This window comes from Branchiostoma floridae, chromosome 15 (genome assembly GCF_000003815.2).
Source record: "Branchiostoma floridae strain S238N-H82 chromosome 15, Bfl_VNyyK, whole genome shotgun sequence".
In the NCBI taxonomy this organism is placed as follows: Eukaryota; Metazoa; Chordata; class Leptocardii; order Amphioxiformes; family Branchiostomatidae; genus Branchiostoma; species Branchiostoma floridae.
Genome location: NC_049993.1, coordinates 16,349,452 through 16,372,270, shown reverse-complemented (window position 1 = coordinate 16,372,270; position 22,819 = coordinate 16,349,452). Strand labels below are relative to the sequence as shown.

The 22,819-nt window shown below is 42.3% G+C and overlaps 1 protein-coding gene across 1 annotated transcript in view; it reads right to left on the bottom strand.

Annotated features, from left to right (window-relative positions):
- Positions 1 to 22,819, bottom strand: part of LOC118432099 (receptor-type tyrosine-protein phosphatase S-like) — a gene marked incomplete in the record, with an annotated part of 117,931 nt that overhangs the window by 21,820 nt on the left and 73,292 nt on the right. The window contains 13 exon segments of the mRNA XM_035843619.1: positions 242 to 628; positions 886 to 1,068; positions 2,121 to 2,238; positions 4,812 to 5,005; positions 5,851 to 6,150; positions 8,023 to 8,307; positions 8,858 to 9,154; positions 11,623 to 11,910; positions 13,860 to 14,129; positions 16,706 to 16,816; positions 18,519 to 18,536; positions 19,068 to 19,088; positions 21,193 to 21,375. Of these exon segments, the coding sequence (XP_035699512.1) occupies positions 242 to 628; positions 886 to 1,068; positions 2,121 to 2,238; positions 4,812 to 5,005; positions 5,851 to 6,150; positions 8,023 to 8,307; positions 8,858 to 9,154; positions 11,623 to 11,910; positions 13,860 to 14,129; positions 16,706 to 16,816; positions 18,519 to 18,536; positions 19,068 to 19,088; positions 21,193 to 21,375 (2,655 nt within the window).

Genomic DNA, 22,819 nt, shown 5'->3' with positions numbered 1-22,819 from the left:
ACAAATGACTTGGTTAAGAAACTCTGTTAAAGTAGAAAATAAATCTGACAAGTAAAGCAAAGGACAAGAAAATGAAATAAAAGTTTTTAAAAGACAGTTACGTCGATAGAATGAAGGAAAGAATGGTCTGGGGAGGAAATGTGAGGATGCAGTAAGATTAGAAGTGTTTTTCCTGTTAAGATTGTCAGATGATGGTTCTTTCTTTCTCGAGGAAAAGGCATAGACTAGGTGGTTGACTCACTTGCATACAGGGTACCCTGCTGGACCAGGGAGCTCCAGGGACCGGGGCCGACACTCGTGTGAGCGCGCACGCGGAACACGTACTGCGTGCTCGGCCGCAGGTTCCTGTACATAATCTCCTGCATGGTGGTGATGTTAGTGATCTCCGGACCGTTGTTGGACTTGTCGTTATAGCGCACGCTGTATTTGGTGATCCTGCCATTTCTCAGCTGGAGTGTGGGCGCGTCCCAGGCCAGTTTGATGGTCCTGGCGTCCACCGCGGTCGAAGTGATGTTTTCAGGCGGACCGTCCGGACGATCCTCGGGGGTTTCGAACTGCTGGATGTTCTCTTCGCCGACCCCTGCGCCGTTCTTGGCCGCAACACGGAATTCGTACAGTGTTCCCTTGGCTGTATAAGAATAAGGGCAAACAACTTTAGAAACAATTTCCAAAAACAATGTATTTCACACAAGTTTCTTTAAAGAAGAGGACTTTCTAAGGTTTAAGAATAAGAAATGAATTATGCAGCTACAAGTATTTCTACTCTAGCAAAATGTAACCAACACTGTAGCCAGATACTACTACAAATGTCAAATCTTTCTTTCCTTTATCTTAGAAAGAAATAAAGTAAACATGTTCTTTCCTTGAAATATAAAGTTTGCTTACCGAGACCAGTGAAGACATAGTAGTCAGTGGACGCAGAGAACTGCATGATGCGCAGGTCTTCTCCCTTGCGGCCGTAGCGCACGCGGTAACCACGGACTTGTCCAAACGTCCTAGTCGGTGTGGTCCACTCCACCTGAACACCGTCCCGGGTCCGGGTCAGCTCCACTGGCGGCTTGTTGGGCACTGGAAGAAAGGGCCAGATAAGTTAGGACACCATGTTTTTGTCTGAATAAAGCTCATTTCTGGCAGCTCTCCCGCCAGTCAGGCCTCCAGAGAGGGCCACAAACATTCCTCGACAGTGAGAGTTGTGTTACACTGTGTTACATGCTTCAGTTTGCAAACGCTGAGGTCTTCCTGTTCACAATTTCAGCATGTTGTTGCAGTCACGCAAACAGGTAGAAAAACTGGACCACACTTTCAAAAAAACAGGTCTAGCAACTTGATGCATTGCAACTCTGTTGCATAGCCAGTGCACTGTTTCAAACACAAACAGGAATCCCTCATAAAACATACAGTTCCAAAAGAAAAAAAAAGGCTTGCTTTGCAAAGCCCATAAACGACAAGCTCATAGGAAACTATACATGTACATGTAGCTTTGCCTAGGCTCCTTCGCAGGCTTCTAGCAGCAATGATGTGAAGCGGAGTGTCCGTGCAGCCCCATATAAATAAAAGCCTGCACTGCTAGAAGTCTATGAAGGATGCTAAGCTACATTTTGATAAATCATACAAATCAGTTTCCTGGATCCACATGCCTCATACAAGAAAAAGCCTGTTTTTCACTGAAATCATGATCAGTTCATTGCATTGTCGATAAGAAAAAAAGCAAACATCATCCTCTGCTACACTGCAAAAGTCTTTTTTCTAAGAAAGCCAATGCAGTCTTGAACAGTCGGGGGAGGGGGGCACATGTCAAGGCATCACAAACCTCGATCCCTTTTTTTAGGTTTGGGTTTTTTCTTGGTAGGCTCAACCTTTTCGTCTGGAAAGAAAACAAGTTAAACAGAAGAACATTTCGACTAAAGTGTTCCCCAAAAATGAAGTGATGCGTCTACTTCCTTTGCTGTCTGAAATACAATAATACAGCAAAGAAATGCCATGTACTTTTTCCAAATCCTATCCACAGGAAAAGGGATGGGTCAAGGAGAGAAAGTCATTGTCAGTATGGACTACAAAGACACAAATGTAAAAACTGAGCTCAAAACTTGAGCCAGTATATTCTGTCATGAAGTTCTTACCATTTCCAAGCGTGCTAACTTCCTTTGGCTTGCTGCGTTGTCCATCCCCCTTGAGGGTGTACGCTGCCACTTGCACTGAGTACTTCGTATCCGGCTCCAGGGCTCCTATAGCCATTTCCTATAGGCAGAGACAGCATAAAGAAAATCAGCCACTGAAAAACAAACCCTCACTCAACTTGCTCCTCCTCAGAGGAAGGTCGATGTCTTTCTTGACAAGTGACTTCTCAAGAAGTCTCTGAGACATTCGACTCTTAAGTTTGTTCCTTTTGGCACACTTCTTTAAGATTTACAATATAACTAACTCAACCAAATTATAGAGTGTATTCAATCATGATTTTCATATCAATTGAGAGAGTGTAATGAAAATGAATGCTGTCTGCCATTTTGATATCCATTTGCATTTCACTGAACAATTGCTCAAGCCTTCACTGCATTTGTGTCTTGTTGGCAACTTCTTAAAAATTCTTCTTTCCTTTAAGATTGAAATAAGATTTTTCAAAATATTCAACAAATGCAGGCAACTGAAATGCAAAGAGGACAAAAATATGGCAGCAAGTATCATATGAATACACTCTATAACGACTACGATGTACAAAGTAATCGCTAAAACATGTGCCACAGGTTACAACCAGCATATCCTGTACTACTACACCTCTTTGTGGTCTTAAAACATGAAAAACATCAAACTTCTTTCTTCCTATCAAGTTACAGTCAAGGTCATTAGACACAGTTCTATCCTAAAAGGTTCTATCATCATCATCATCATCAGTCATTCTATACCACCCAGAGAAGGTAGATGGTTGCTATGGTTGGAGTGAGAGATAGAGAGAGAAAGAGAAAAAGGAATATGAGTTGTTGAGTCTGTATTTTTTTGGTGTCCATTCCGTATCCAGCTAAGATCAACGTGCAAACACTGACTGAGAGGGGCCTGGCATCCAGAATCCTTTATGAAGGAGAACTATGGAAAGTCAAAGCTACACCCATTCACCGCCCCCCTCCCCAATCTGCAATTCCTCAAGAGGTCCAAGATGACTGACTGTTTGTCAAATGTTTTTTAACTTCTTCTTAGAAAAAAATGGTTGGAAAATTTTGCAACTAATCTTGCTTGTAAGCAAATCACTTTCTGTGCAAATCTAACACATGCTTTAAGTTCAAAAACTTCTCAACAATGCCAAAGATAACTGAAATCAATATATCTTTCTAAGGAAAATTGACGATGAATGAAATTTGTACTTTTATCATCATAAAGATACTGCAGTTTGGGGAGAGGGTAGAATGCAGTAGTCACTTGACCCATGCAAATAGCTCTGACTCCCAATAGTTCTGTTATCGTTGTCGATTACTGGATGCTCGCATGCACACAAAGAGCGCGTGGTGTTGCAATGACGTTGGTAGTGACGCTTATGGTTTGTGGGCTGTTCGCGTGAAATCGCCATGGTTTTTGAGAGGTGACGACGCCATGGTCTTCACGTGGTATCACCATGGTTCTGCCCGACATTGCCATGACTTTGCTGTGACATTGCCATGGTTTTCCCGCCGGCGTGTGTGGAGTTCTGCCATGGTTTCTCCTCAGGCCATGGTTTTGTCATGACATTGCCATGGTTTTGCCCAGACATGACCATGGTTTTGACGTGATAACCTCCATGACTTTATAGGACTCGTGGAATGCGGTGGCATGAAGCGAGAAGAGCCGAAAGAGGGTCTAAAAGGCGAAAGAGGAGCCACCAGTAATGTACTTACTGTTATTTCCTAGTATTGAGAATTGTTCACAAGATTGTTGGCAAAGATTGCAAAGTAGGGAAGAAAGCGTTAGTTTGATACAAGTCCAGAATAGACTGCTTGAGAGAGAAAGAGAGTACAAGAGGTAGGGGTAGGAACCACCTCTCAAGACATTAACAATCAGTGGGGAAAGAACTTGGGGGTGAAAAGAAGAAGCAAGTACGGAGTCAGTAGGCATTCCACATGCGGGGGTTGGTGGTTCACACCTATAGACAAACCTTCTTTTGGGCAAACTATTAAAGCAAGGATCAGATCCTGGCTACATCCTACGAGGGAAAGAGTAAGGCATCACCATGCAGTTCCACAACATGCTACAACAAATACACTTTTCAGACCATCAGGCTACAAACTACTCATTGCTACAACATTCAACTTTATGTTTCAGATCCTAAAACTTCCTTTTTGTGACCAAAGAGTCTTTCGCTTCTACATCCATCTTCTTTGAAGAATGTTGTTGTTTTTCTCAGCAACTACGAAGAGAGTTTGTAAGACCATGCAATGCTGTTTGAAACAGCATTTGAACCATTAGAAAATGTACTTATGATCAGAGGTCTCCCCAGATTTGGTAGCAATAATGTTCTGGATAGAAACAGATAACCAGCAATCTCGTATTTCGCGGATATCAAGTGCTTAGGCCTGGGCAACCATGGGTAACATTTGAGGCTCAAAATGTAGTTGCCCCTCGCAAAATCTGGTTGCCAAGACAAGCACTTGGTTGGGAAAAATAATAAAAAATGAAGATCTTTAATTTCTTCGCGGCACTGGTGAACAAACGCTGGGGAGACCGTTGATCTAAGTACACAGCAAAGCTTTACACTTCAGCACGTCTCTTACAGACAACTGCCTTGGATGGATCCTCAGATACCATCCACCCCTGGGTATGTGTTAGTGTCTGAGCTACGGGAAACGAACCTCGGTCTCTGGGTTCATAACGTCCTTCATCATCGGGTACCCGACTGGCTCCCCGCTCGACGCGAGCCTCTGGTAGTGGATCTGGTAGCCGCGTACGTTCCCGTTGGCCAGTTCCGGGCGGGGCGGTCGCCAGGTAACCATGATGTAGGTGGAGTTGATTGGCTCGGCGTTTACGCGTCGAGGAGGACCTGGCACTGTGGGATCGAAAAATGGCCAGCGGATTAATTTTCGTTCGGATGACATAAACAGCCCTCATTATGATAGTAAGGCTGTCTACATCTAGGTATTTTGTAACCTCTTACCTGAGTGAGTTTAAGCTGACCTTGGTAATTCAAAGACAAGAAAAACGCATCAAAAATTGGGTTTGACGAACATTGGGAAAGTTGCAAAAAAGAACAAAAACTTGCCAACATACATGTATAACTATAAAGCAGCTGAAATTTATTCAGTTACAAATACCAATCAATTTCTATCCTTTTTGCAAGGAACGTTCCAGCTGAAACAAGGTCTCACCCACTAGATGTGTCAAAAGACCTTGTTTCCAGAACTTCAAAATCATATTTCTCAATGAAACTTTTTAAGATAACATACCAGTCCTTTGATTTAGTGTTTCCAAAAGACAATCTAACAAAAAAACTTACATACAAAAGTATGTGTAATAACCTATTAAGTGGTTAGCAAAGTACATTCAAGTAGTTTTCAGTTCAGACAACGGTTAGTTAGTTTCTTCAGGAGGAAAACGTTAAAGGGCGGTTAGAGATCCCTAAACATGTTACAAAAAAGACACAGAACAGACACTGTTAGATAACACATTAACGGATTAGTCCGGAAATCCTTTAACAGTCTAAGAGTTACCCACTAGCTCAGCACAAGGAACAGTAACGACACATTTGTCCACAAAGACAGCCACTACAAGGGAGCACCACAGCCTGCTTAGCACCTAGCGTTAGCACCAAATGCCGCCAAGATACGGAGTAGGAGATAGTGGAAGAGACTGTAGTAGTGTGGTGTGCTAATCGAAACGGAAACCCGCACATACCATCTTCGTCAGTTCGCACGACGAGTGCTTCGCTTCTGGGTCCGTCGCCGACTACGGTACAAGCGAGGACCCAGATTTCGTATTCCGTCCACTTCTTTAGCCCCGGAATGGTACAGGATTGCTCCGTTGGGGGCAGATCCAAGATGGTATCGCCTCCTTGTCCGTCTTTCTCTTTGTACGCTACTTTGTAGCCCGTGAGCACCCCGTTCTGAAGGTCCGACGGAGGGGGTTGCCAGCGGACTTGGATAGTCTCTGAGTCCAAGGCTGTACCACTTACATCGCGGGGAGGGGCACCAGGAACTAAAAGGGAGGGCACAAGACACAAAAAGAAAAACATACCAAAATCAAAACTCAGCAGCCATGCAAGAACTTGAGAAGACAACTGAAATGGGTTGGAATGAGCCATGCAGGTGAATCTTTTTTTTCTTCTTTTCTTCCTTTTCTTTTTTTTTGATAAAACAACAACCTCCAGACAAACGGAACAAGTGGAGGGTGCAAATGTACGCAAATGAAATGCGAGAAATGTATGGGCTGATATATATATAGTATACATACATATCTAGAATGCATCAGAAATGAGGATGCAAGTATGCTGTTTGAGGGTGTTAGGACCAAGCAGTGCTTGCGTAACAGGACAAGGTGCAATGTATGAGCGTTTGGTGCTGGTAACTTGCCGAGTGCACAGACAAGTGCTGGATATTGAAATGGTCAGAAATGAAATAAAGTATAACCGTACAGTTTCTTTCTTTCCACACATACTACTCGTATAATTTGGACTCCGTGCGAGTCCGGCTTGGTCGAAACCGAACATCCATGCCAAAACGTGCATTTTTCGGAAGTTTCATGCCGTGCTAGGGGATTCATCTAGCATGCAGGCCTGTGCTATACAACCAAACAGTTTTCACAGCATACCGAAGGGGGGGATAGAGAGAGAGAGAGAGATAGAAAGAGGCACACTAGGAGGAGAAACCTTGAACTAAAAGCTTTTGGGGCAGGGGCGCATACAGTAAAGGAAAATGCAGGTTTTCTGGAAAGGAGGGGTCTTTTATATATATATCGCATTTAGCATCTCTTGAGCTTCACTGATCAATTATAGCAGTGCAGATTCCATTTAGGAGCAGCTTGCACTTTCCAGGTTTACTCAGAAACTTTGGCGGCATATCATTTGGCACTTACACTTAAAAGGCCATACATTTTCCTTTCAACACTGACAAGACGTTGCCGATTCCTCTCTTTTTCTTGATTTTACAACACGGGGGGCAGTTTGTCGAGTGTAATACGACAACACACATGGAATCAAAGCGTGCAAAACAAAAACAACGACACTACGGCACAATCAAAGTCCCCTTGTATGTGGCGGGCATGGCCTACCCTCTAGCATTGGACAGACGATTGAACGAACGAACGAACGAACGAACGTACGAACATGCCACTACAGATCAAACGGGCGTACATATGGCACATGTACATGTTCATGGGAATGATGCGCATGAAATGCGTGGCTTGGCAGAGGCACTGTTGAAGACTGAAGGCCTGGAATGAACTCTGATTGATTGACGGATGCTACCAGAGAAATGTCGATGTACTGTTGGTTCGACTGACGTTGTGGCAGCAATGGTGGCATACACGCAAGAATCACATACTCCGAGTCTATTCTACACTTGGTTCTCCTTACCGCTACAGTCTTTGTCTTAAGTACAGGGCAGAAATTGTTTAAGGATGCTTCATTCTATCCTTAACATTACACTGAAGACGTATTTCTCAATCTTGTATCTCCAACTGGTAAAATCTGAAACTTACATTCTCGGACATGATCAAAGATTACAAAGTACACTTTAAAGTTTTCAGAAACTTAACATCATAGATCACAACTTCTGCCCTTTAGCTAATTCCTTATCTTTAATCTTTAAAGCTACTTATATACACTTCACCATTATCTTCAATCTGGAAAAATAGCTGTAAGAAATCTTAAAACTACTTAAGTCTATACAGGATTTTCTATATCTCAACAATAGATACATAAGCTATAACGTATTATGCATTCTCCAATTCACAATATGTAATCCTCACCTTAAGATTAACCAAGTTACTTAACGAGCTCCTTAACGAGAAGCCTTGAGGAGAGAAGACAGAGGAAAAGACAAGCGAAGCGTTAGCGGCCCTCGCACATACCTGTCTGGGCGGTAGAGCATACGATAGTGGGCGTGAACGCGCCGACGCCGCGCGCAGACCGAGCGGCCAACCGCAGGCGGTATCTGGTGTTGGGCTTGAGGTTCTGGAGCTCAAACTGCTCGGTGGGGCGGATGCTGATGTGGGTCTCGTTGTTGGTCATGCTGCTGTTGTAGTACAGCTCGTAGCTGTCCACCGTTGACTCTTCCAGCTGGGCAGCGTTCCACATGAGCTGGATGCTCGACTCGGACTGGCCTTGGCAACGAAATGCTGTAGGCTGGCTGGGAACTGAAGGGGACAAAGGAAATATAAGGATGAAATCATATTCTTGTTAAACATGGCTTTTTACATTTGGTCGTGAAAGCTTTACCACTGTATGGTATCTGCTTGTATGGGTGTCATCTGGGTATAATCTTTTGCCTCTGTGTCTCTTTCCTTAAAGAAATATCAGGATGAAATCATGTTGTTGTTAAACATGTTAGACATATTGTTAAACTTAAAACAATTGTTTGTTAGGGCTTTACCTTTACATGGTTTGTGTGTCATCTGGGTACTGTCAGGCATCTTTTGCCCCTAAGCAAAAGCGTCTTTTTCCTTTCTGGTTTGGAATATAGACCACAGAGATCTCATGACTGGATAATATGGGAATCTGCCATACATCATAAACATGTCATTCTTCTTGCTTTGCATTCCATGATCTAAACAAGGTTCAGAAATCTACATTTAACATTTTGGAAAAATTGGTTTGACTTTCTTAGAGGCTTGATAGAAAAACATGAGACACATGAGTACAGTATCATTTTGGAGGAAAACGGACAGAAAGGAAATGGCTAAGTACCTCCTTGTTCTGTCTTCACTTGTATGGGGTCTGACAATGGACCGCTGCCGACAGAGGTGACCGCCTGCACGCGGATGTTGTAGGTTGTCTTGGTGATCAGGTCGCTGATGGTGGTTAGCAGACCACTGTGCATGCGATGCTTGGCCCAGTCCGTGATGTCCAGCTTGGGGTTGGTGGTGTAGTAGATGATGTAGCCCGTGATCTTGCCGTTGGGCTGCTCGGGTTCTCGCCACTGGATCAGCATTGTGCTGGAGCTGATGGGCCGGGCAGTCACGTCGACGGGAGGGGAAGATGGCGCTGAAACAAACAAACAAACAAACAAATAAACAATTAGTTCAAGCCTTACAATACCCTATGTGTTTGCCTACCTGTTGTGAACACCGATGCCAAAGAGAAATCTTCTAGCAACGCTAAAATAAATTGAATGCAATTTGAGTACGCCGACACTTCGTCCTCGTCCGTTCATTTGTATTTTTACATAAGACTAATCAGAAATTTGAAAAATTACACTGGTCACATTGAACAGTTGAGTTACTTGCAAAAACAGTAAATACTAGAACTTATATTAATCAATGAATTTCCTTTGTTGAGAGTGTCTAAGATAGAGTCAAAGAAGCTGAGAGTGAGACTGAACTTTTTCCAACGAGAAATAACTGTACACCCAGAAACATGTTTGAATGAATAGAAGGATTCCAACCAATGGTAGCCAAGAAATTTGGGAAACGACTTTCTCCAAATCGATCAGCATGCTAAAGAAACAAGAACATACAACATCCTGAGAGTTTACAAAGTAATATAGTTACCAGCTTCAATCGGTCCTTGCGCACAAAGTAAGCTCCAACACTTAACTATGAGCCAGATATCCCATGAAAGAGCATTTTTGGAGAAAAAAAAAACAGAAAATACATTGCAACAAACTGTACAGAAAAAACTTTTTCTTCTGAATCATCCAAAAATGAAAATAACTGCTAAAATACTTCAATATCGTTTGATAAAAATGACCAAAAAAAATTGAACCCTTACTAAGAAGAAATAAACAGAGACCTAAAAGTATACGAATTCTACATAAAACAATACAACATGCAAGTGCAAAAAAAGCTATCAATAGAAATAATGAATAGAAAAGTGCGGTGTCTGCCCGTGCAAAAACAAGCCATACCCCGCTTACGTTTATAGTCGGTAGTATGACGCAATTTCCGCAAAGTGCGTAGCAAGGAACCTAAAACGTAGTCATCACAAACCATTTAAAGCATTAAAGACACAGATGAACGTAGAAGCTGCTTATCTTCTTTAAGCCCCGGTCACAAAGCGCGTACGATTCATTGCGATTCCTTCCGATGCGCAGGATAAGCGCAGTGCGTCGTAAGTCGGGGGAGAATCGGAAGCAATGGTTTAAGTATATAAAGCCGTGGTCACAAAGCGCGTAGTGCATCGTACGATGAGGTCATAAGAGCGTGCCTGCGTCAATCGCAGTGAATCATAGTAAATCGGGGAGCGTCGTATGGCGAAAAATAGAGCTGAAATGGATTTTGAACATGTTCAAAATTTCGCTATCGTCGTAAGGTTTTATTTGCTCCCATAGCAGACTTCATTACGGCAAATTTTGTCTACTGATGAGGTTATAGATTTGTGAATTGTTAGCATGTTGTGATGGTTTCAGTTTTCCCTGATATTGTCGATATTGACGAAAAGGGAAAATATATCAGTCGCAACTGACACAGTCGCAACCAGAGAACAGCGCGCCCCGCACAGGTGATGCAGACAATTGTTTGATCGCTTCATGCACGTGAGTTTATAATTAGATCAAATCTCAGCTCTCGTCGGTCTTGGGTCAGTTTACCATAATCGTAATAACCATGGGGACAACTCGAACATAAAGGCAGGCTCTATGAGTCGGAAACATATATGATATAATGCTTATGATATAATTTTTGTATGATGGCACCTTTTTGTTGATAGCATATCATGATACGATCTTCGAAAGAGCCTGACATGTAGAGCCGGCAAGCAGGCCGAGATAACCATTCCAGTACTCACGCTTGATTTGAACTTTTGCTTGTAATACTCTTGTTGTCATGGTGTTTTTTAAATTTATTTTTACAGTTAAAGATAGTATAGGAAGGTATTCAACAGCTATGTCCACATTTTGTTGGTTAAAGAAGCACAAAAGCGGTCAGGCGGCTATACAGAAGAGACACAAGTGAAAAATCGTGCGACGCTGGAAAAATTTTGAACATCATCCGATGCGTTGCGATGGCTTACGATGCTTACGATTTTGTTGCGATGTACTGCGCTCATCGTACGATATGCGGAATAGTCCATCGCAAGGAATCGTACGCGCTTTGTGACCGGGGCTTTATGTACCACAGTGGTGCACTTCTACATACTAAATGTGCCTTTCTTTCTGTTTTTAACTCTAAATTGAGTGAATTTTTTTGTTTAGCTCCCAGTTAATATATTTATTTCACGTCTCAAAGCCAAACTTTCACAGACATCCTTTGGCCAGCCTCTAATGTCTGCCTGCTAAGGTAACAGTGTATCTCTAAACTCTCTTTCACCAACAGAACTATGTATGTTCTTCTCAACTTTAGCTTGCCTTTCCCTTCAAGCGTTCCTGAGCAAACACACTGCTTGGAAGACCTCACTGCCACAGTCTTCTATAACATTATGATAAAACAAAAATCATCCAGAAATGGCTCATGTCAGGATCTTAAGTATTTCTTGAAGTTCTGCAGAACCATCACACTACACCACAGATAACCCACCTCTCTCTCCAGTTGTTGCCTGTCGTGGCTCGCTCGGCGCACCCTGCCCAATGTTGTTTACAGCCGACACTCGGAACTCGTATTCCGTGTACGGTTGGAGGCCCTGGACTGTGTAGCGCCGGGACGTCACTTCCCTCGCTTCGTCGTAATCTACCGTGGACGCGAAAACCTTCCACTGAACGACGTAGGACAGCATGGGCTCCCTGTTCTCACCATCGGTCCACTCTAAAGTCACGGAGCTGTCCGTCATTTGCTTGACTGTGGGCTGGTCCGGAGGTTTGGGCAGCGCTACAGAAGAACATTCATGTCAGAAATCTCTTGAACAAAAGTTCCTCACTATTACCATACTCTTTTTGTCTTGAAGCCTGACTGGGAAGTACTCTGTGACCATCACTTCATTTATTTTCACATGCTTCACACTTAGCAGGGGGCATTAAATGCTTTGTGAACATCTACTAAAGTACGTGATACAGTTATGCAGTTTCAAGAACATAAAAGTCGTGACTCAGCTTGTAGTCCGTCAAAAAAGAAACTGAAAAGACAGTGCACTATGTATGTAAGGTCCAGGAAAAGGTGGGCTCAGGCCACAACAATTTTATTTGTTTGTTCTTGATTAAGAAAAAATAGGACCGAACTTGAAGAGCAAGATGAAAACTGACTCTGAGGAGAAGGCCTGTACCTTGGTACACACAGTTTTAGAGAGCGGTGTTACAGCAAGATTCAAGTCTTCCTCTCAGAGTTCTGTTTCCATTTTGTCCTCATGGTTTTATTCTTTTTTTAACTTCAAAAGTCAGAGAACCAAGGAAACAAACTGTGAGAGGCCTGAAAGTGTTGTCCTTGTAACGGCACACATCTTAGGCAGTGTGTTGTATGGTAATCCCTGCCCATGGCATTGTTTTTTCAGGTATGGAGCAACGATGACTAGAAGTGAGAGGAAGAGCCAGCAGTCTCAGAGTCATGCTGGTAGCATGCAGGCAGAAGACGTAGCGAGAGACGCTCATGCAAGAAGGGAAGACGCAAGATACACTGAAGAGAGAGGGGCAAGTGTAGACTGGGCCAGGTCTTATAAGAAGTATAAAATATTGGCTGGCCAATGGTATATAACATCAAGATTCAAATGTCTAAAATTGGTATAACCAAAGTCTTCTCTTTCTTCTTCCAAATTTTTATTACACATCCAATACCGAATTAGCAGTGCATCAGACACTTGCACAGCTGGAATTATACTCTTTTTTTCATATTAATTTTTTTCATATTCATTTTCTATAATGTAGAACTAAACGACAAAAGCTTAAGACTCTGAATTTCTTTACAAATAATACTCTTGATGTATCCTTGAGAAAGATCCTGTAATTTCAAGATAGTTTGGGAGGTATCTTGAGAAACATGAAGTCTCCACTTGCCCCAAGTCGAGAGAAAGTAGGATAGATTAGGCAGAAGAGTGCAACTGATTAACTTACCCATATCAGAGAGGGTAATTCCTTAGTTAGAGGTAGAGACAGAGAGACAGCCAAAATTGTTACTTTTTACAGTTAACCTTAATCAGGTAGGTATATATAACAGGTAGGAAGAAAACAGACAGTGAGAGAGATGAAGAGAGCAAGTCTTTAAAAGCACAAGCAGTAAAGAGAAGACGGAGAAGCGGAGAGAGAAAGACTAACTACATGGCATTAGTGCACGGCAAGACGTGGTCAAAGGTCGAAGGACAACGAACCCTCTTGACCCCTGGTATCAAAGTTTAACACAACAAAGACCACAACATGGTATTCACTATGGAATGGAAATGTTATCAAACATCAAACACATTTTACCTACTACAACATAAACAGGCTACAACACAGTTAAAACCACACCAAATTTGTTAACAACTGGAGTTTGGTGCTACTTATTACAGTGAAGACTACCTGTGTTTTTGTTTACAATGCTAAGAAAAAACACAACAAGAAACTGATAAACAGCTACCCAGGGATCAAAAGTAAAAGCAACTACAGTAAGTTTTTTACCACTACCTTGGGATTTGTTTACAATACTAAGAAAAAAAAACACAGCAACAAACAAACAAACAGCTACCCAGGGATCAAAAGTAAAACTAAAATCGACTTTAGTAAGTTTTTTTACCACTACCTTGGGTTTTATTTACAATACTAAGAAAAACACAACAACAAACAAACAGCTACCCAGGGATCAAAAGTAAAGTGAGTAATTCGCTGACAGAACATCCAGACAAGACCACCTACCCTTCACCATGACCTGCGCGTTGTGCTCGATAACTCCCAGGATGCTCATTGCCACGCACGTGTAGTTCGCCGACTCTCGCACGTTCAGAAGCTGGAGAACGTTCCGACCAATCGGCATGTCGTCCTCGTCCGTAAGATCCTCGGCTCCTTTGCGCCATTTGACAAACGGCATGGGAGCGCCGACGGCGACACAGGTCACGTTCACGTTACCGCCCGGCATGACCTCGACGTCCGTGGGGGTGATGGAGAATCGTGGAGGCACCCGGCGCACTGTGGGGGGTCGGGAACACACAAGTTAGGAGAGAGTTCATTAACGTATCAGCTGGTACATTGTTTTACAAATACAATCATATCTGATAAATATAGAACAAAACTAAGATATCAAGAGAACTGTTGTGATGTTACATTTTACTGTTTTTTGTATGTCTTGCTACTAGAAATAAATAGATATCTGTCAAATCTAGCAAAATGTTAAAAACATTTAATTGACACTTAAGTGTTACAAGAAAGACTTGTTACGAGAGTAACGTCTTATAGATATACAATACAAACATAGCAGAATGAGACACTCAAAGAGCTAGCTTGTTTCTAGCACATAGTAAAAACAAAATTCATTGAAGCTTTCTAGAAAAGTTACATCTTTCTAATCAGCAACTTGATATCGTCTAAACGTTATCAGGTGCAAAAACTGTGCATAAAAATGGTACGATGTGACCGTAAATATGAAAATGAGTGAGTGAGCGACAGCTATCCCACAATGCAAGACAGCTATCCCACAATTCACGGCACAAGAGGCACCATACAGCGAGAGGTAAATACAAACTGTGGCCGGGAAACTCTGCAGGAAAACAGGTCAAAACTGTTAACATTTTCCGGACCATTCCAAGCCACATTTTGTAGCTACCCTGCCCCAAAATAGAACGGAACCGAAAAACCAAAAAAACGGGGATGAAGAATGACATTCACTGCAGGGCTCGAAATATTTATTTTTCCTGCAAATACTGATGCAGGTAACACAGAACATTACCTGCACCTCACAAACTATACCTTCACCAAACCGCTCTGCTAGCTAGAAAAGGAGATTTCAGAAACCAATGGATATAACTGGTAACCATTTCTTTATTCAACATTTCACAACTGGTAACAATCAGTAGATACAAAACCATGTATACTTATCTATCTTGTACATGAACCAGTACAAGACACCAGAAAAACCTGCACAGTTCCAATTTCACCTGCACTAACCTGCCTAGCGTGCAGGTTGCATTTCGAGCCCTGCATTGGCAAGATCGTAACAATACAGGAAGGAAACATGATGGTGCAGGGTTTTTACGATGTCGTAACGGTACTTAGGATACAAGGGCTGGTTATCTCTGCCTGCCGTAAAAGGACACTGCTGGGGGAGGGCCGACTGTCGCCCAGTTCGCACTCCTTTCAAACCAACTCTTGTCTTCTTTTCAAAAAACACAGAGGACTAGTCGAGTCGCCACTTGCCTAAAGCATCCCAACAGTCTCTGAATCAAGTCCTTTGCGGCTTTCTCGGAGGCAAAAGCTTGCCGTGTGTGCGTCTAAACTGTGAGAAAGCGTCATCATTTGATGACGCGCGTACAGCGAGCTGCGTAGAATGCGGAAGGCAAGTGTTTGGACCGCTATTTCGTTTCTCCACGGAGAGCTGAGTCGTTGTTAGTAGAGGGAAAGAGAAGAAAAACCTACTTGTTCTACGATCTACGAATAAATAGGAGGGAAGTGTTAGTAGTAGTAGAGATGAGTAGTAGGGAACTGGACAGACTAGTCGTAGACAGGGAGGGAGAACTATCCGTATCATCCCCAGCTCGAAGCAAGCAGAGACACACAGCCCCACAACCACACAGAAACTCAGAACCCAAAAACTGTTAGCATCACAGCGAGAACTCAAAACAAGAGTGCGGAGCTTGGAGAGAAAGAAGAAAGAGAGACTGAGAGAGAAACGAGCACTAACTGCACGGAAGAACAGAAGGTATGAGTCATAAGGTAAACGGCACACCAACCTCCTCCTGTCAACGGTGTTGATATGCAAGGCAAGAACAAACGAGAACAAACCGGAAATCATAGAAAAAGACAATCAAAAATTGGTTAATCGGAGAATCGTGCCGACCGATTCCCTCTCACTTCGCCTCCCTTGAATGGTCCGGAAAAAGACTAATATTTCATCTGAGGTTTGGGGGGGACTTGTTGAAAAATACTCTGCTCGTTTCACGGCGTGAAAGAGCAGTTTGTAACACCTAGGGCCACTGAAAAATCAGTCTTTTTCCGAGATCTTCAAGAAAAGGAAATGAAAGGAAAACGCGCCACCAATATTAAAAAGTTAGTAGGTTGAAATTTGCCAGAGAGAGTGTGTAAGAGAATAGAAAGATCCATCAGGCACCATGCATTATAAGTCACCTGTTATCACCGACAGAAGTTATCATGGGTTTTCTCATTATATAACATCATTCTTGCAATGTTAGCATTTCTATAACAAGCATTCAGCAAGCATATGTCAATCACGTTTTCGCCGTAAGTCCATGCTTTGATTCAAATACAAAGGATCTCGCTTGCCATAAGAAATGTACTTCGAGCCATACGTACAAGAGCATCTAGGCCACAATCACAACCATCAACAGAGCGGAACTATTTCCATCAATGCTTCCAACATGCAAGTGTCAGCTTGCTCTCCGATAAAACAAACTCATCCCATACAAGCAAGTGGATACATTTCTTCTATTACCATCTTCATCACAAGACCTTTAAGTTTGGCACCGTCTAAGTGTTACTTGGAGTTTCTGATGATAGATACACCCTTTTTGTGCAATGTTTCTTCAACTTACCTCGGACGTAGAGGTTCGCCTGTGAGGAGTACCGGGACCCCTCACCGTTCGTCGCTACACACTCATACTTTCCCTGATCCTCTTCTTTGCTATCTTCGATTTGAAGTGCTCCTGTTTTAAAATAAATAACGAAACAGGCTTTAAAATCATGAACAAAGCAACATATAAATTCATGGTTATGCCTGTCGGGAGAGCAAGTGATGCAGGCACTAATAAAAGAGTGCGTTAGTCATCTTTGCTTTCCTTGGCCACCTGCTGGGAAGAAGGAGTGCTGAACAGGCACCAAATGTGGTTATGGAGGACAGCCTGCCACCTTGGTTAGCGCTAGGCTGTTAGCCCTAACCCTAGGCTAGGAGCGACAGCAAAGGAAGAAGAAAAAGGAGATATTTGCAGCAGATACTTGGCAGCAGAAATCAAACAAAATTTTCTTACCACTAACAGAAAGTGTTTCAGAATCTGGTTCTTGATCTGGAATGAACAACAAATGAAAGAACACTCTAAATAAAGCGTAAGGTGACAGAAATTAAGATAAAGAAAGTGTAAGGTAAATCTTTAAGATCAACAATCTTAAAGACAACCTAGTACAAGCAGATGTTGGCGGTGGTCTTCCAGCTAGAGAAAAAAAAAGCAAGAAATATTGTGGCACGGCATAACATCATTCCTGCTACAAAGATAATAGTGAAAAGCTCAAGCAAAGTCCTGAACTGAAATGTCCAACAACTGGTGAAAAGACTAAAAATCTCAAATATGGCATACAACAAATGGAAGCATAGAAAACTATTGCATGCAACAACATTGCTTGGCACCAGTGGCATTTTTGCTGGCAAGTTCACTGGTCAGTGTGCAAGTAATATACAGGAACATCTGCTGGTTCCAGTGCTTTGTATTTTGTAAGCAATGCATCCAGTCACCATATTCTGTAATAATCATGTTCAACTAAACTTCCATTCACACAGATTAAAAACTGTAACTGATTTTATGAATAACCAACCACATTACAATAATATCATTATGCTGGGAAAATGAAATGAACAAATGGGTTAGAAATGAAGTGCCATGGGATAGGCAACAGATATAAACAAAAACACTTAATAGACAAATGATTGTATTCAGGACAAAACACCTTTCGTCCAGACGTCTTAAAGAACAACTGGAAGAATACAAAAACAAATCAACAGAACACTGAACAGAAAGACAAACAAGTAATTATAGCTAGGATGAAGAGTTGTAGAAGTACATCAACAATTAAGATCTGGAGTGGTGAAAAGGTTCATTGGTTTAAGTGGTACTAGAGGGTTCGAAAAATATCGCAGTGACTTGTACTCAGATTGGCAAGCAGTGCTGAATCATTAAAAAACTGTGGGAGGGAAAAATATATTAGGTTTGAGCACTGTAAAACAAGAGAAAGGGCTCAGGGAATGCAGCTACGAAAGAAATATAGCCTGACATGTAGCCATGAACAGATCGGGTATAGTATTCACGGATAGATTTCAGGCTAAGAAAAAATTCAACTGAAATTCAGAAGGGTGAATTTTACTTGAAATAAACTTTGTCCAGCCCTCTCCCTGACTACTTTCAGTGAGAAGATATCATACAGTAGAAACCGCTTAATTGCACACCCTATTTGCCAGTGCATTCCGTGCAATTATCCGAATGGTGCTACAAAGCGAAGTTATTAAGCTGGACCGCACCACCATGGGATTTGGGGATTTTGTGCAATTAACAGAAGTGTGCATTTATCTGATGTGCAATTAACTGGTCTCTACTGTATAGGGATTGGAGGTTGTTTACCCATTGACAGAGTGCGCCTTACCTCTGATGTGTAGGTCTTCTGCCATTGTGTGGTTAGGGTGCAAACGACAGAGAAAGGTGCAAGTGAGTAAAGTTCAGGGACGCTAACGTTGACCCGTGCAAGTCTTTACATTAAAAAATGCCGCAAGAATTGACAAGGAAAGAAGTGGACATACGGAACAAATAAATTTTACTCCACACATAAACACACGGCTCCCTTGTAAAGAACACTGATTTCAGCACGATATCAATGGCCAACAAACAAAAACAATTTCAAAAATTTGCTCCCAAACATGGTTTTATTCATGGAAAAACTGCAAAGTCAAAACTTAGCAAACACCTTGCAGCAAGAAACGTTTGACTTCAATAGGCTCAATACAAGGCATTTGAGAACTTTGGTCATTTGAAAACTCTGTTTTCTGATTCAAAAAGTTCTTCCAAGGAAGCCTTGTGCCCAGTTTTACATTACAGAATATGTTTACAAACAATACAGATATACACACAAACACGAAACGAAGTTGACAAATACACAACACAAGACGCTGTGGAAACTACGACTTGGAGACGTTACCATATAACTTTTCCCCCATGTCTGTATGGAGGAGGAGACAATGCCGTGTGGAGGGCGGAGAGAAAAACATGACACAACGTGATTAGAACATTTCAAACCAATGCCATATGAATTCACCACCACCAGATCACATGATCATCACATGGGGATCACATGATCACACTCCCGAGATCACATGATTGACGGATGATTGACAGGGTCGCCATGACGACGATGTGGAGGGTGGGGATGCGAATGAGAGAATGAATGAATGAATGAGCACTCGGTGGCTTCTGTTCAAGCTCTATTTATACGGAGAGACCGAATTACGGAACCTCTACGAGTAAAACACCCTGCTCATGCAGCGTTGAGAGGTCGCAGGTCACAGTTCACACCATGCAAGTTGTACCCAGCATGAGCCAATGAAGAGGTTAGTGGAGTTAGTGGTGAAGTACTTCCGCCAACAATCAGAGGGTGGAAAAGGAGGTTTCCTTTTTTTCTTGCTTCTTACAATTTTTGATCATTTTTTCTGTCACGTACCCTCAGTACAGAAATATGCCAATCGTCTTTTCCTACCTTTTTTATCATTTGTTTTGCCCTTCCTTCTTTTTTTTTTTAATCAACTGATGGACTGCACTTTTGACAACCTTTGTAGTGAATTTTCCTCAAAGCTTGATAGTTTTACCTCATTTTCTTTACCTTTTTTTATTAGCATGTATGGTAGTACCAAAATGATTTTGACAATCCAATACAAAATTTTGGAAAACAGAAAAAGCAATCCCTTTGCCACCCTCGCCACATACCAAACGCTGATCTATCGGACCAGAAAAAAGGACGATCACATCGCAAGACAGGCATGCCGGTAGAAGCCAACCAACCAACACACTGGGAGGATGACATGTACATGTGTATGAGTTGGCAGGAGGACAGTGAGTGAATTCATATGTCGTTCTGATGAGGAGATGCTACCACACACCGCAGGCACATACGAGAAGTAATTACTCTACAGATGGTGGAGGTTTTGGAACAACAGCCAGATGCTCCGAAATACGGAACAGGAAGAAGAAAAAAGTGATTGGTTAGTGTCGGAGTTAGTTGTAGTCTTGCAGCCACGTTGCGGGCTTATGGAGAAGCTATATTTATGGACTTATCATAAGAATTTACCGTCCGGCAGTTGGTTTCCGTCTGAGCTCCATCGTGAATACGGATTTTGTACCAAGTACCCTTTTCGTTCGACGTATGACGAAAGTTTCCATTAGCGAGATGTCAGAAACAGAACACGTGAAACAAGTGTTATCAGTCTGTGATCAGAACCATAATTCTCCTAACAGTCAACTATTGCCTGGTTGAGGAGGCAGAGATGAGAACTTGTGGGTTGATCGTTTGTGTGCAAGTCTATTAGGCTGTGAGTGGGCCTATTCTTTTTTTCAAAATCAACACAATTTGAACAACGAGCTATAAAAATCATAGCATGTCAATTTGTATGTTAGTCTGTCAGGAGAAGTATGGGTATTGTGTCAACAACTCAACTCGTTAAGTAGTAATTAAAAGTCCACAATTAGTAGCATGCACGGTCGGACAAGGCGGCAGTACGCGACGATAAGAACGCTCACGAACACCACACGACTCAGCGGCAGACACGAACGTGTACAATTTGCCACAAATACAACAGATACGACAGTGTTTATCAACGACAACTACGTAAAGCTGCGTCGCTCTCCTAAACACAAAGGGAGGGAAAATGGTTAGAGCGTTAAGTTTCCTGGTAGTACCTGAAAAATAACGGACAATCATAGCTGCTTCTACAACTAACAGCAGCTTTAAATATCAAGCAAAGAAGCAATGAAACGATTAGCAACGACTACTGTAAGGAGTAGTAAACATTTTAATCTAGCTTCAGCCAAAGAAAACTGGTTGTGAAAAGTGTACTTGTACCTGGTTAAATTTGTGTTTATTTTTGCCTTAACTGTGTTCAATAATTCTTCAAAACTTGGCCAGAAAATTTTGTTCCCAAAAAATATTGAAGGACCTGAAGCAAAGAAATAGAAAAGTCGACTACAAAAACTACGTTTACAAAATTTGTTCTTCTCGTTGTCATGCTTACCTGAGTCAATAAGGCGAATACGTGGGTCGGTCATGTGCTTACCTGAGTCAATAAGGCGAATACGTGGGTCGGTCATGTCCACTGGGCTCATGTCCTTGAACCAGGTGATTTCAGGGTCGGGGTTTCCGCTCGCACTGCACAGCAGCGTCGCCATGCGACCCTTCTCCACGACCTTCAGCTGGGGGTCGCGCGTGATGACCGGGAACCCGGGCGGCAGTCTGTCCTCTGTAAAACACAGCAACAAACGAAAACAGTCAGTAAGGATCATTCAGATGATACATGTCACTTTTTTGTGAGTGATGAGAGTAAAACTAGGCAGCAGCTTGTATTTTGAAAAACACGATTGTAGAAACACAATCATGAATTGTACAACAAACAGAAGATGTCTGCTAACCAACCACATGTAGTCAGTGACAACGTATTATAAATGGCTAGACATAGACACAATACAATGAACTATGCTGCGCTAAAACAAATTCATTATCACATTTAAAAAATCAGGTGTTTCACCAAGCCTATTTGGTACTCAAAGCTCTAAGAAACAATTTATTTTGTTAGCACGGCCCAATCTCTGACACATCCACCCTTATTTCCTTAAAAGGAACCCTGAACCACTCAGTGGATGGTATCAGCTTCTCTTGCCTAGAGCTCCAATTTGGGCCCTTATCACAGGGATGTACATTTATGTACACCTGTTCTGAAATAGTCACTATCATGTCAAAATCTTGTTCTGGAAAGTTTTCTTCCCCTCCATAACAATTAACATCCTACCAAGCGAATAACAATTGCTACTTCAATGGCAATTCATAGGCAAGTTAAGTTTTCGAACAGAGTTTTATCAATCTTTGCAATCTCTTGTTCGGCAACCAGCGGCCGGCACAAGTTTTCCCTGATGTTAGCTTGACGTGTCAGATTTCTGTGTACCAATGCGAGGCCTGGCTATTCTTGCTCTCCCCGTAATCCCTGTAATTATGAGGTTTATGCCTGCGCAGTGTCACTTGCCATAAACTGATAACTTTGGTGGGTACAAACAATTATCAACATGAAAGCGCTGCCTTCTTCCACTATTTACAATGTACGAACTGTTCCTGGTTTCTGTCACGGAGGGCATCACAAAAGAGTCCGGCTTTCTGTGTTGTGGTTTATTTGGGTGAGAGAGAGCGTATATTCCGCCATGTTCTTTAATGTTTGGGGCAGTTTAATGCCTTGACGAAATCAGCAATTCAACCAAAGGTAGAGGCGGATACATGTCAGTCAGATTTTTGTATCTCTTCATTTTCTTTAACATTTCTAAGTTTTGACTGAGGTGAGCAAGGCTATGGGATACATCTATTCCAGTCAAAGTCACAATAAACCCAAGCACCCTTTAGGAGAAAAATGGGCCTGGAACCCACAACTCCTGATCCCTTTCCTACACATCTCCTATTTCCAGACTCCGCCAGTGTGGGAAAGGTGGAAACCATCAGAAAATTGAACCATCAACAATGCAGGCCAAGGCCCCCTAGGTACTCAAATCACTGCTTCAAAAACCCAAATCCTTCCCCACTGTTCCCCCAAAAGGACAGGACAACTTTTCCAGACCTAACAGGACACCAAAGGAAGGGGAACTCGACACCTTTCTTAATGTTTTAAGCTTGTTCCATCAAAACTTGCCTCTCTGGTGACACAG